The 14,663-nt window shown below is 47.9% G+C and overlaps 1 protein-coding gene across 1 annotated transcript in view; it reads right to left on the reverse strand.

Annotated features, from left to right (window-relative positions):
• Positions 1-14,663, reverse strand: part of LOC110512363 (NT-3 growth factor receptor-like) — a 215,210-nt gene that overhangs the window by 131,604 nt on the left and 68,943 nt on the right. The window contains exons 6-7 of the mRNA XM_036981730.1: positions 8,644-8,789; positions 5,032-5,173 (exon numbers count right to left, since the gene is read on the reverse strand). Of these exons, the coding sequence (XP_036837625.1) occupies positions 5,032-5,173; positions 8,644-8,789 (288 nt within the window). The remainder of the gene's footprint in view (positions 1-5,031; positions 5,174-8,643; positions 8,790-14,663) is intronic.

Here is a 14,663-nt window from a genome sequence, read left to right on the forward strand (position 1 = left end):
AGAAGTGTTTTAGGGAGCGTTTGACAGTGATGAGGGGTGGTCGTTTGACTGCGGCTCCATAGCGGATACAGGCAATGAGGCAGTGATCGCTGAGATCCTGGTTGAAGACAGCGGAGGTGTATTTGGAGGGCCAGTTGGTCAGGATGACGTCAATGAGGGTGCCCTTGTTTACAGAGTTAGGGTTGTACCTGGTGGGTTCCTTGATGATTTGAGTGAGATTGAGGGCATCTAGCTTAGATTGTAGGACTGCCGGGGTGTTAAGCATATCCCAGTTTAGGTCACCTAACAGAACAAACTCTGAAGCTAGATGGGGGGCGATCAATTCACAAATGGTGTCCAGGGCACAGCTGGGAGCTGAGGGGGGTCGGTAGCAGGCGGCAACAGTGAGAGACTTATTTCTGGAGAGAGTAATTTTCAAAATTAGTAGTTCGAACTGTTTGGGTATGGACCTGGAAAGTATGACATTACTTTGCAGGCTATCTCTGCAGTAGACTGCAACTCCTCCTCCTTTGGCAGTTCTATCTTGACGGAAGATGTTATAGTTGGGTATGGAAATCTCAGAATTTTTGGTGGCCTTCCTGAGCCAGGATTCAGACACGGCAAGGATATCAGGGTTAGCAGAGTGTGCTAGAGCAGTGAGTAAGACAAACTTAGGGAGGAGGCTTCTGATGTTGACATGCATGAAACCAAGGCTTTTTCGATCACAGAAGTCAACAAATGAGGGTGCCTGGGGACATGCAGGGCCTGGGTTTACCTCCACATCACCCGCGGAACAGAGAAGGAGTAGTATGAGGGTGCGGCTGAAGGCTATCAAAACTGGTCGCCTAGGGCGTTGGGGACAGAGAATAAGAGGAGCAGGTTTCTGGGCATGGTAGAATATATTCAGGGCATAATGCGCAAACAGGGGTATGGTGGGGTGCGGGTACAGCGGAGGTAAGCCCAGGCACTGGGTGATGATGAGAGAGGTTGTATCTCTGGACATGCTGGTTGTAATGGGTGAGGTCACCGCATGTGTGGGGGGTGGGACAAAGGAGGTAACAGGGGTATAAAGAGTGGAACTAGGGGCTCCATTGTAAACTAAAACAATGATAACTAACCTGCACAACAGTATACAAGGCATATTGACATTTGAGAAAGACATACAGCGAGGCATACAGTAATCACAGGTGTTGAATTGGGAGAGCTAGCTAAAACAGTAGGTGAGACAGCAGCTAATCAGCTAGCACAACAACAGCAGGTAGAATGGCGATTGATTAGGCAGAGAGGGTCGGATTAACTACACACAGAGCCTAAGTGCGGCTGGGGCCGACAGATAAAACATAAACAAGCAGAATGGATTACCGTGATTAATGGACAGTCCAGCATGCATCAGCTATGTAGCCAAGTGATCAGTGTCCAAGGGGCAGCGGTGGATGGGGCAGGGAAGCTGGACTGGCGAGTGTTATCCAGGTTAGAAAACTAACAATGACCAAATAGCTTGTAGCCAGTTAGCTGGTTAGCTTCTGGAGGTTCTTGAGTGTGTTCTAAAAATGTAAAGATAATAGCGGTTCCGTATCACATTGGGTGAGGCAGGTTACCGGAAGGTATAAACAAATTAAAAATCGAAAAGGGATAGAAAGTAAATATGGGTTCAGTGAGTGTTTGGGACGCGGCGATTCAGACGGTTAGCAGGCCTGTGCTAACAAGCTAACAGTTAGTAGACGGTGCTAAACACGGTAGCAGTTAGCGGACCGGGCTAAACAAGCTAGCAGTTAGCAGGCCGAATTTGCAAGCAAGGAGATAGCAGGGGCTAGAGAGTTAGCCTTTGGGGACGTCGCGATGGGGGTATCTGTTTATTCCTCTTCATGCAGTGACATCGATGGACCGGTCGTGGGTCTGGATATTGTAGCCCAGGAGCTCAAAATGTTCCGTTTGCGATGGGAATCCGGGGATGAAAAATAAAATAAAATAATAAATAGGTCCGTTATGCTCTGGTTAGAGTCGCGTTGTTCGAACTGGCGAGAGCTTTCCGAGCTAAAGGTTAGCTGATGACCGGTTAGCTGAAGACCGCTAGCAATGTTTTGCTGAAGCTGGTAGTTCGTTGGCTAGCTTCAGTTGAGGGGTTCCAAGGTCCGAAGTATAGCTAGTACATGATAGCTAGGTGGGACAATCACATATCACATGATAGCTAGGTGGACAACCACATATCACGTGATAGCTAGGTGGGACAACCACATATCACATGATAGCTAGGTGGGACAACCACATTTCACATGATAGCTAGGTGGGACAACCACATATCACATGATAGCTAGGTGGGACAACCACATATCACATGATAGCTAGGTAGGACAACCACATATCACATGATAGCTAGGTGGGACAATCACATATCACATGATAGCTAGGTGGGACAATCACATATCACATGATAGCTAGGTGGACAACCCCATATCACGTGCTAGTTAGCTGGCTAGAGGACATATATCACTTGATAGAACTGCCAAAGGGGGAAGAGTTGCAGTTCACTGCAGAGATAGCCTGCAAAGTAATGTCATACTTTCCAGGTCCATACCCAAACAGTTCGAACTACTAATTTTGAAAATTACTCTCTCCAGAAATAAGTCTCTCACTGTTGCCGCCTGCTACCGACCCCCCTCAGCTCCCAGCTGTGCCCTGGACACCATTTGTGAATTGATCGCCCCCCATCTAGCTTCAGAGTTTGTTCTGTTAGGTGACCTAAACTGAGATATGCTTAACACCTCGGCAGTCCTACAATCTAAGCTAGATGCCCTCAATCTCACACAAATCATCAAGGAACCCACCAAGTACAACCTTAAATCTGTAAACAAGGGCACCCTCATAGACGTCATCCTGACCAACTGGCCCTCCAAATACACCTCCGCTGTCTTCAACCAGGATCTCAGCAATCACTGCCTCATTGCCTGTATCCGCTACGGAGCCGCAGTCAAACGACCACCCCTCATCACTGTCAAACGCTCCCTAAAACACTTCTGTGAGCAGGCCTTTCTAATCGACCTGGCCCGGGTATCCTGGAAGGACATTGACCTCATCCCGTCAGTTGAGGATGCCTGGTTATTCATTAAAAGTAACTTCCTCACCATTTTAGATAAGCATGCTCCGTTCAAAACATGCAGAACTAAGAACAGATATAGCCCCTGGTTCACTCCAGACCTGACTGCCCTCGACCAGCACAAAAATATCCTGTGGGGGACTGCAATAGCATCGAATAGTCCCCGCGATATGCAACTGTTCAGGGAAGTCAGGAACCAATACACGCAGTCAGTCAGGAAAGCTAAGGCCAGCTTCTTCAGGCAGAAGTTTTCATCCTGTAGCTCCAACTCCAAAAAGTTCTGGGACACTGTGAAGTCCATGTAGAACAAGCGCACCTCCTCCCAGCTGTCCACTGCACTGAGGCTAGGTAACACGGTCACCACCGATAAATCCATGATTATCGAAAACTTCAACAAGCATTTCTCAACAGCTGGCCATGCCTTCCGCCTGGCTACTCCAACCTCAGCCAACAGCTCTGCCCCCCCCCCCCCCCCCCCCCCGCAGCTACTCGCCCAAGCCTCTCCAGGTTCTCCTTTACCCAAATCCAGATAGCAGATGTTCTGAAAGAGCTGCAAAACCTGGACCCGTACAAATCAGCTGGGCTTGACAATCTGGCCCCTTTATTTCTGAAACTATCCGCCGCCATTGTCGCAACCCCTATTACCAGCCTGTTCAACCTCTCTTTCATATCGTCTGAGATCCCCAAGGATTGGAAAGCTGCCGCAGTCATCCCCCTCTTCAAAGGGGGAGACACCCTGGACCCAAACTGTTACAGACCTATATCCATCCTGCCCTGCCTATCTAAGGTCTTTGAAAGCCAAGTCAACAAACAGGTCACTGACCATCTCGAATCCCACCGTACCTTCTCCGCTGTGCAATCTGGTTTCAGAGCTGGTCATGGGTGCACCTCAGCCACACTCAAGGTACTAAACGATATCATAACCGCCATCGATAAAAGACAGTACTGTGCAGCCGTCTTCATCGACCTTGCCAAGGCTTTCGACTCTGTCAATCACCATATTCTTATCGGCAGACTCAGTAGCCTCGGTTTTTCGGATGACTGCCTTGCCTGGTTCACCAATTACTTTGCAGACAGAGTTCAGTGTGTCAAATCGGAGGGCATGCTGTCCGGTCCTCTGGCAGTCTCTATGGGGGTGCCACAAGGTTCAATCCTCGGGCCGACTCTTTTCTCTGTATATATCAATGATGTTGCTCTTGCTGCGGGCGATTCCCTGATCCACCTCTACACAGACGACACCATTCTATATACTTCCGGCCCGTCCTTGGACACTGCGCTATCTAACCTCCAAACGAGCTTCAATGCCATACAACACTCCTTCCACATACTCCACTCCACATATCACATGATAGCTAGGTGGACAACCACATATCACATGATAGCTAGGTGGGACAACCACATATCACATGATAGCTAGGTGAACAACCACATATCACATGATAGCTAGGTGGGACAACCACATATCACATGATAGCTAGGTGGACAACCACATATCGTTTCACATATATATCATATATGGCATTAGTAGTGCACTATAAAGGGAATAGGGAGCCATTGGGTCCTGGTCATTAGTAGTGCACTATAAAGGAATATGGAGCCATTGGGTCCTGGTCACAAGTAGTGCACTATAAAGGAATATGGAGCCATTGGGTCCTGGTCAATAGTAGTGCACTCTATAGGGAATAGGGAGCCATTGGGATGAATCCCATACTGTATATATCCTCCAACGGTTATCATTCCTAACAAGTTCTCTGCTATGCTGTTCGCATGCACATATATACACACACCCGTGGATTGAAACCTACACTGTACAGTTGGGAATGATAACCATTGGACGGACACACGCACGCACGCAACGCAACGCACGCACGCACGCACACACACACACACACACACACACACACACACACACACACACACACACACACACACACACACACACGTGGATTGAAACCTACACTGTACAGCCAGCTGGATGGAAGCGTTGGTCATTCCCACTAGGTTCTCTGCTATGCAGGTGAGCAGGAAGCCGTTGTCGTCTCGACTTACGTTGACTAGCGTCAGGTTAATAGAATGGATGTTGGGCCAGTAGACATTAGACTAGAGAGACATAGAGGAGAGGAGAGGAGAGGAGAGGAGAAGAGAGGAGAGGAGAGGAGAGAACAAGGCATTAGACTACCATACACATTAGTCTCTCCCTCTCTACCTCTCTACCTCTCTACCTCTCTACCTCTCTACCTCTGAATGCTCGGCTATGAAAACTCAACTGACATTTACTCCTGAGGTGCTGAGCTGTTGCAGCCTCCATAATGACTATTTGACCCTCCTGGTCATCTATAAACATCTTGAAGAACAATCTGGTCTTGATGGCCATGTACTCTTATAATCTCCACCCGGTACAGCCAGAAGAAGACTGGCCACCCCTCAGAGCCTGGTTCCTCTCTAGGTTTCTTCATAGGTTCCTACCTTTCTGGGGAGTTTTTCCTAACCACCATGCTTCTACATCTACATTGCGTGCTGATTGGGGGATTAATGCTGGGTTTCTCTATAAGCACGTTGTGACATATGCTGATGTACAAATAAATACAAATACAAATGATTGACTGAGGAGAGGAGAGGAAAGGAGATGAGCGGAGAACACAACATTAGACTACAGTACACGTTAGACTGGAGACCTAGGGAAGATGAATAGGGTTGGTGGACATTAGTCTGGAGAACTAGAGGAGATGAATAGGGTTGGTGGACATTAGACTACAGTACACGCTAGACTGGAGAACTAGAGGAGATGAATAGGGTTGGTGGACATTAGACTACAGTACACGCTAGACTGGAGAACTAGAGGAGATGAATAGGGTTGGTGGACATTAGACTACAGTACACATTAGACTGGAGAACTAGAGGAGATGAATAGGGTTGGTGGACATTAGACTACAGTACACGTTAGACTGGAGAACTAGAGGAGATGAATAGGGTTGGTGGACATTAGACTACAGTACACGCTAGACTGGAGAACTAGAGGAGATGAATAGGGTTGGTGGACATTAGACTACAGTACACGTTAGACTGGAGAACTAGAGGAGATGAATAGGGTTGGTGGACATTAGACTACAGTACACGTTAGACTGGAGACCTAGAGGAGATGAATAGGGTTGGTGGACATTAGACTACAGTACACGTTAGACTGGAGAACTAGAGGAGGTGAATAGGGTTGGTGGACATTAGACTACAGTACACGTTAGACTGGAGACCTAGAGGAGATGAATAGGGTTGGTGGACATTAGACTACAGTACACGTTAGACTGGAGACCTGGAGAAGATGAATAGGGTTGGTGGACATTAGACTACAGTACATGTTAGTCTGGAGAACTAGAGGAGATGAATAGGGTTGGTGGACATTTGACTACAGTACACGCTAGACTGGAGAACTAGAGGAGATGAATAGGGTTGGTGGACATTAGACTACAGTACATGTTAGTCTGGAGAACTAGAGGAGATGAATATATCCTTCCTGTTTGGCCCTGTCCGGGGGTGTCCTCGGAGTGGGCCACAGTGTCTCCTGACCCCTCCTGTCTCAGCCTCCAGTATTTATGCTGCAGTAGTTTATGTGTCGGGGGGCTAGGGTCAGTTTGTTATATCTGGAGTACTTCTCCTGTCCTATTTGGTGTCCTGTGTGAATCTAAGTGTGCGTTCTCTAATTCTCTCCTTCTCTCTTTCTCTCTCTCGGAGGACCTGAGCCCTAGGACCATGCCCCAGGACTACCTGACATGATGACTCCTTGCTGTCCCCAGTCCACCTGGCTGTGCTGCTGCTCCAGTTTCAACTGTTCTGCCTTATTATTATTCGACCATGCTGGTCATTTATGAACATTTGAACATCTTGGCCATGTTCTGTTATAATCTCCACCCGGCACAGCCAGAAGAGGACTGGCCATCCCACATATGCTCTCTCTAATTCTCTCTTTCTTTCTCTCTCTCGGAGGACCTGAGCCCTAGGACTATGCCCCAGGAATACCTGACATGATGACTCCTTGCTGTCCCCAGTCCACCTGACTGTGCTGCTGCTCCAGTTTCAACTATTCTGCCTTATTATTATTCGACCATGCTGGTCATTTATGAACATTTGAACATCTTGACCATGTTTTGTTATAATCTCCACCCGGCACAGCCAGAAGAGGACTGGCCACCCCACATAGCCTGGCCACCCCACATAGCCTAGGTTTCTTCCTAGGTTTTGGCCTTTCTAGGGAGTTTTTCCTAGCCACCGTGCTTCTACACCTGCATTGCTTGCTGACTGAAAAACAGCTTATATCTCAAGGCCATCAGACTGTTAAACAGCCACCACTAACACTGAGTGGCTGCTGCCAACACACTGACACTGACTCAACTCCAGCCACTTTAATAATGGGAATTGATGGGAAATGATGTAAATATATCACTAGCCACTTTAAACAATGCTACCTTATATAAATGTTACTTACCCTACATTATTCATCTCATATGCATACGTATATACTGTACTCTATATCATCGACGGTATCCTTATGTAATACATGTATCACTAGCCACTTTATACTATGCCACTTTGTTTACATACTCATCTCATTTGTACATACTGTACTCGATACCATCTACTGTATCTTGCCTATGCTGCTCTGTACCATCACTCATTCATATATCCTTATGTACATATTCTTTATCCCCTTACACTGTGTACAAGACAGTAGTTTTGGAATTGTTAGTTAGATTACTTGTTATTACTGCATTGTCGGAACTAGAAGCACAAGCATTTCGCTACACTCGCATTAACATCTGCTAACCATGTGTATGTGACAAATAAAATTTGATTTGATTTGATTTGATTTGATTTGATTTTGTTTGGGGTTCCTCTCTAGGTTTCTTCCTAGGTTTTGGCCTTTCTAGGGAGTTTTTCCAAGCCACCGTGCTTCTACACCTGCATTGCTTGCTGTTTGGGGTTTTAGGCTGGGTTTCTGTACAGCACTTTGAGATATCAGCTGATGTACGAAGGGCTATATAAATACATTTGATTTGATTTGAATAGGGTTGGTGGACATTTGACTACAGTACACGCTAGACTGGAGAACTAGAGGAGATGAATAGGGTTGGTGGACATTAGACTACAGTACACGCTAGACTGGAGAACTAGAGGAGATGAATAGGGTTGGTGGACATTAGATTACAGTACACTTTAGACTGGAGAACTAGAGGACAGGAGATTAGATTATTAAGGTGACCTGTGTGTGTGCCTGGTTACAGGTGTCTGTATGTCTCACCAGGTGTGTGTATGTCTCACCAGGTGTGTGTATGTCTCACCAGGTGTGTGTATGTCTCACCAGGTGTGTGTATGTCTCACCAGGTGTGTGTAGGTCTCACCAGGTGTGTGTAGGTCTCACCAGGTGTGTGTAGGTCTCACCAGGTGTGTGTATGTCTCACCAGGTGTGTGTATGTCTCACCAGGTGTGTGTAGGTCTCACCAGGTGTGTGTAGGTCTCACCAGGTGTGTGTAGGTCTCACCAGGTGTGTGTAGGTCTCACCAGGTGTGTGTATGTCTCACCAGGTGTGTGTTGATGGAGTTTAGTCCAGCGACGGTCCAGTCGACTTCGGGGAGGGGAGCTCCTGACCCATTACAGCTGACCGTTACATTATCACCCTCTATCATCATCAGGCTACTGTTGTGGCTTACACTGATCTCTGGTATGTCTGGAGGAGTAGGAGACAGAGAGAGAGAGAGAGGAGAGAGAGAGAGACAGAGAGAGACAGAGAGAGAGAGAGAGAGAGAGACAGAGAGAGACAGAGAGAGAGACAGAGAGACAGACAGACAGAGAAACATTTTTTTTTTTTTTTTTTTTTTTTACAGGGACAGTGCACATTAATCAACGTTTCAGTAAAAGTGCCGGTTTTAGCCAGCCGGCTAATTTTCAACCTCAGTCCCTGGGCAGGTTATTAAAAACACATTTCCTCATGTGTGCTACCTATATCCCCCCACTAGAATCCCCATACTTTAACAATCACAGATTCTCCATCCAGGAGGGGGAGATCAACCATTTCCAGGCCCGGGGACATGTGGTGACCTAAATGCCAGAACTGGACAAGAACCTGACACCCTCAGCACACAGGGGGACAAACACCTGCCTGGAGGTGACAGCATTCCCTGCCCCATACGCCCCCCTAGACACAACTTAACCAACAAAAATGGGTCACAACTCCTGCATCTCTGTTCGACGCTGGGTATGTACATAGTCAATGGGAGGCTTCGAGGGGACTCCTATGGTAGGTACACCTATAGCTCATTCCTTTGCAGTAGTACTGTAGACCAGTTTATTACTGACCTCAACCCAGAGTCTCTCAGAGCGTTCACAGTCAGCCCACTGACACCCCTATCAGATCACAGCAAAATCACATCTACTTGAAAAGAGCAATACTGAATCATGAGGCGCCAAAGGAACTGAGTAATATTAAGAAACATCATAGATGGAAGGAAAGTAGTGTAGAAACCTGCCAAAAAACAATTAGGCAACAACAAATTCAATCCCTTCTAGATGATTTCCTGGACAAAATGTTCCACTGTCATAGTGAAGGTGTAAACTTGGCAGTAGAAAACCTAAACAGTATATTTTACCTCTCAGCTTCCCTATCAAATCTAACGTTTTCAAGCAGACAATCTAAAATTAACAACAATGACAAATGGTTTGATGAAGAATGCAAAAACATAAGGAAATGGAGAAACCTGTCCAGCCAAAAACATAGAGACCCAGAAAACCTGAGACTACTTCTTCGCTATGGTGAATCACTAAAACAATACAGAAATACACTAGTGAACAGCACCTCAGAAATCAGCTCAATGTAATGAAGAAACCAGAGAATCTAACATCAACCTCAATCAATCATCAATCAGCTCAATGTAATGGAAGAAACCAGAGAATCTAACATCAACCTCAGTCAATCATCAATCAGCTCTGGCATCTTCCCCCAATATTTAGAACCAATGACTGATTAACCCAATCCACAAAAGTAAAGACAAATTTGAACCCAATAACTACCGTGGGATAAGCGTCAACAGCAACCTTGGGGAAATCCTCTGTATTTATCATTAAGAGCAGACACATACATCAGTGAAAACAATGTAATGAGCGAATGTAAAATTGCCGTACGACAGACCACGTATTCACCCTGCACACCCTAATTGACAAACAAACGAACCAAAACAAAGGCAAAGTCTTCTCAGGCGAGGCGACAGGTAGCCTAGTGGTTAGAGCAGCCGAAAGGTTGCAAGATCGAATCCCCGAGCTGACAAGGTAAAAATCTGTCCTTCTGCCCCTGAACAAGGCAGTTAACCCACTGTTCCCCTGAACAAGGCAGTTAACCCACTGTTCCCCTGAACAAGGCAGTTAACCCACTGTTCCTAGGCTGTCATTGAAAATAATAATTTGTTCTTAAATGACTTAGTTAAATAAAGGTAAAAGAAAAATAAAATTAAATTCTGTGTTGATTTCAGTATATCATGAAAGTCTGCTATATAAACTGATGGAAAGTGGTGTTGGGGGAAAAACAAACAACATTATAACATCCATGTACACAAACAGCAAGTGTGCGGTTAAAATTGGCAAAAAACACACATTTCTTCCCACAGGGCCGTGGGGTGAGACGGGGATACAGCTTAAGCCTCACCCTCTTCAACATACATATCAACAAACTGACGAGTAAATTAACGAGTAAATTAATTACTTAAAAATCATACAATGTGATTTTCTGAATTTTTGTTTTAGATTCCGTCTCTCACAGTTGAAGTGTACCTATGATAAAAATGACAGACCTCTACATGCTTTGTAAGTAGGAAAACCTGCAAAATCGGCAGTGTATCAAATACTTGTTCTCCCCACTGTACATATCAACAACCTGACGAGGGCACTAGAACAGTCTGCAGCACCCGGCCTCACCCTCTTCAACATACATATCAACAACCTGACGAGTTCACTAGAACAGTCTGCAGCACCCGGCCTCACCCTCTTCAACATACATATCAACAACCTGACGAGTTCACTAGAACAGTCTGCAGCACCCGGCCTCACCCTCTTCAACATACATATCAACAACCTGACGAGTTCACTAGAACAGTCTGCAACACCCGGCCTCACCCAGCTAGAATCTCAAGTCAAATGTCTACTGTTTGCTGATGATCTGGTGCTTCTGTCACCAACCAAGAAGGGCCTACAGCAGCACCTAGATCTTATGCACAGATTCTGTCAGACCTGGGCCCTGACAGTAAATCTCAGTCAAAAATAATGGTGTTCCAAAAAAGATCCAGTTGCCAGGATCACAAATACAAATTCCATCTAGACATCGTTGCCCTAGAGCACACAAAAAAACCTTTACATACATTGGCCTAAACATCAGCGCCACAGGTAAATTCCACAAAGCTGTGAACGATCTGAGAGACAAGGCAAGAAGGACATTCTACGCCATCAAAAGGAACATAAAATTAGACATCCCAATTAGGATCTGGCTAAAAATACTTGACTCAGTTCTAGAAGCCATTGTCTTTATGGTTGTGAGGTCTGGGGTCCGCTCACCAACCAAGACATCACATAATGGAACAAACACAAAATAATGCATGCAGAGCAGAATTAGGTCGATACCCACTAATTATCAAAAACCATAAAAGAGCCATTAAATACTCAAATTTAATGGAAGTGATTGTCATGCGTAGATGTAATAGGTGGCAGGGAAGTCAGGCGCAGGAGAGTCAAATGGAGTGTAAAATGGAGTCTTTTAATAAAGTCCACGGAGTATGCTCCATAACACTAAATGTACATAAACATGGGTACAAGGACCCGACGCACACCTATACAACAATCACACTACACTGACAATAAAACAATCTCTGACAAAGACATGAGGGGAAACAGAGGGTTAAATACACAACAGGTAATGAATGGGATTGAAAACAGGTGTATGGGAAGACAAGACAAAACCAATGGAAAATGAAAAAAGGATCAATGATGGCTAGAAGACCGGTGACGTCGAACGCCGAGCACCGCCCGAACAAGGAGAGGCAACGACTTCGGCAGCAGTCGTGACAGTACCCCCCCCCTGACGCGCGGCTCCAGCTGCGCGTCGACACCGGCCTCGGGGACGACCCGGAAGGCGAGGTGCAGGGCGATCCGGATGGAGACGGTGGAATTCTGATAACATGGAAGGATCTAACACGTCCTCCACCGGAACCCAGCATCTCTCCTCCGGCCCGTACCCCTCCCAGTCCACGAGGTACTGAAGGCCCCTCGCCCGACGTCTCGAATCCAAAATGGATCGAACAGAGTACGCCGGAACCCCCTCGATGTCTAGAGGAGGCGGAGGAACATTACGCACTTCAGCCTCCTGGAGCGGGCCAGCCACCATCGGCCTGAGGAGAGACACATGGAACGAGGGGTTAATACGGTAATGAGTGGGTAGTTGTAACCTATAACATACCTCGTTCACTCTCCTCAGGACTTTAAACGGCCCCACAAACCGCGGACCCAGCTTCCGGCAGAGAAGGCGAAGGGGCAGGTTTCGGGTCGAGAGCCAGACCCTGTCCCCTGGTGCGAACACTGGGGCCTCACTGCGGCGACGGTCTGCGCCAATTTTCTGGCGCCTTATGGCACGCTGAAGGTGGACGTGGGCTGCCTCCCAGGTCTCCTCAGCGTGCCGAAACCAATTGTCCACCGCAGGGGCCTCGGTCTGGCTCTGATGCCAAGGAGCCAGAACCGGCTGATACCCTAATACACATTGAAAGGGAGTAAGGTTAGTGGAGGAGTGACGTAGCGAGTTCTGAGCCATCTCTGCCCAGGGCACGAACTTCGCCCACTCCCCCGGCCGATCCTGGCAATAAGACCGCAGAAACCTACCCACATCCTGGTTAACTCTCTCCACCTGCCCATTACTCTCGGGGTGAAAACCTGAGGTAAGACTAACCGAGATCCCCAGACGCTCCATGAACGCCTTCCAGACCCTTGATGTGAACTGGGGACCCCGATCAGACACTATATCCTCAGGCACCCCATAGTGCCGGAAAACGTGTGTAAACAGGGCCTCTGCAGTTTGTAAGGCCGTAGGGAGACCGGGCAAAGGGAGGAGACGACAGGACTTAGAAAACCGATCCACAACGACCAGGATCGTGGTGTAACCCTGTGAAGGTGGAAGATCGGTCAAAAAATCCACCGACAGGTGTGACCACGGCCGTTGAGGAACGGGTAGAGGTTGTAGCTTACCTCTGGGCAGGTGTCTAGGAGCCTTGCACTGGGCGCACACCGAGCAGGAAGAAACATAAATCCTCACGTCCTTAGCTAAAGTGGGCCACCAGTATCTCCCGTCAAGACAGCGCATCGTCCGACCTATCCCAGGATGACCAGAGGAGGGTGACGTGTGAGCCCAATATATCAATCGGTCGCGTACAGCAGACGGAACGTACAGACGACCAGCTGGACACTCAGGGGGAGAAGGCTCTGCACGTGACGCCCGCTCAATGTCCGCGTCCAGCTCCCACACTACTGGCGCCACCAAACACGAAGCTGGGAGTATGGGAGTGGGATCCATGGACCGCTCCTCTGTGTCATACAGCCGAGACAATGCGTCTGCCTTAACGTTCTGGGAGCCTGGTCTGTAAGAAAGAGTAAACACAAAACGAGTGAAAAACATGGCCCACCTTGCCTGGCGAGGATTCAATCTCTTTGCCTGCCGGATATACTCCAGATTGCGGTGGTCAGTCCAGATGAGAAAAGGGTGTTTAGCCCCCTCAAGCCAATGCCTCCACACCTTCAAAGCTTCTACGACAGCTAACAGCTCCCGGTTCCCCACATCATAGTTTCGCTCCGCCGGGCTGAGCTTCTTAGAAAAGAAAGCACAGGGGCGAAGCTTCAGTGGCGTACCCGAATCTACTAGCGCCTTATACTGGGAATGCAGTGAAAAGTCAGGAAAAGAGACAGAGACAAACATTAGTGCAGCAGAGGGCTCTGGATGAGAATGGTGCCTACTCACCTGGGGTGACGCCAGAATGCCCTGCCTGCCCTCTCTATTCCCAGAGGAACCAACCCGGCACCGACCAGCAGTGTGCTCTCTGCGACCTTGAATGGTGCTCGAGCGGGAACCCCCTCCGGTCTCCCTGCGCACCATCCCTCCCAATTCCATAGGTTCGGGAGAGAGGGTGCGGGAGGATGGAACAACCAGACCCCGATCTAGACGTCCACGAGTAGCCAGCATGTTGTCCAGCCTGATGGACATGTCCACCAGCTGGTCGAAGGTGAGGGTGGTGTCTCTACAGGCCAGCTCCCGACGGACGTCCTCGCGTAGACTACAACGGTAATGGTCGATCAGGGCCCTGTCGCTCCATCCAGCGCCGGCAGCCAAGGTCCTAAACTCCAAGGCAAAATCCTGTGCACTCCTCGTCTCCTGCCTCAGATGATAGAGAAGCTCACCCGCTGCTTTGCCTTCAGGTGGGTGATCGAATACTATCCGGAATTGGCGGGTGAACTCCTCAAAATGGTCCAGCGCCGCAACCTCCCTACTACACACAGCGCTGGCCCATTCCAGGGCTTTCCC

The sequence above is a fragment of the Oncorhynchus mykiss genome, chromosome 6 (genome assembly GCF_013265735.2).
Source record: "Oncorhynchus mykiss isolate Arlee chromosome 6, USDA_OmykA_1.1, whole genome shotgun sequence".
Classification (NCBI taxonomy): Eukaryota; Metazoa; Chordata; class Actinopteri; order Salmoniformes; family Salmonidae; genus Oncorhynchus; species Oncorhynchus mykiss.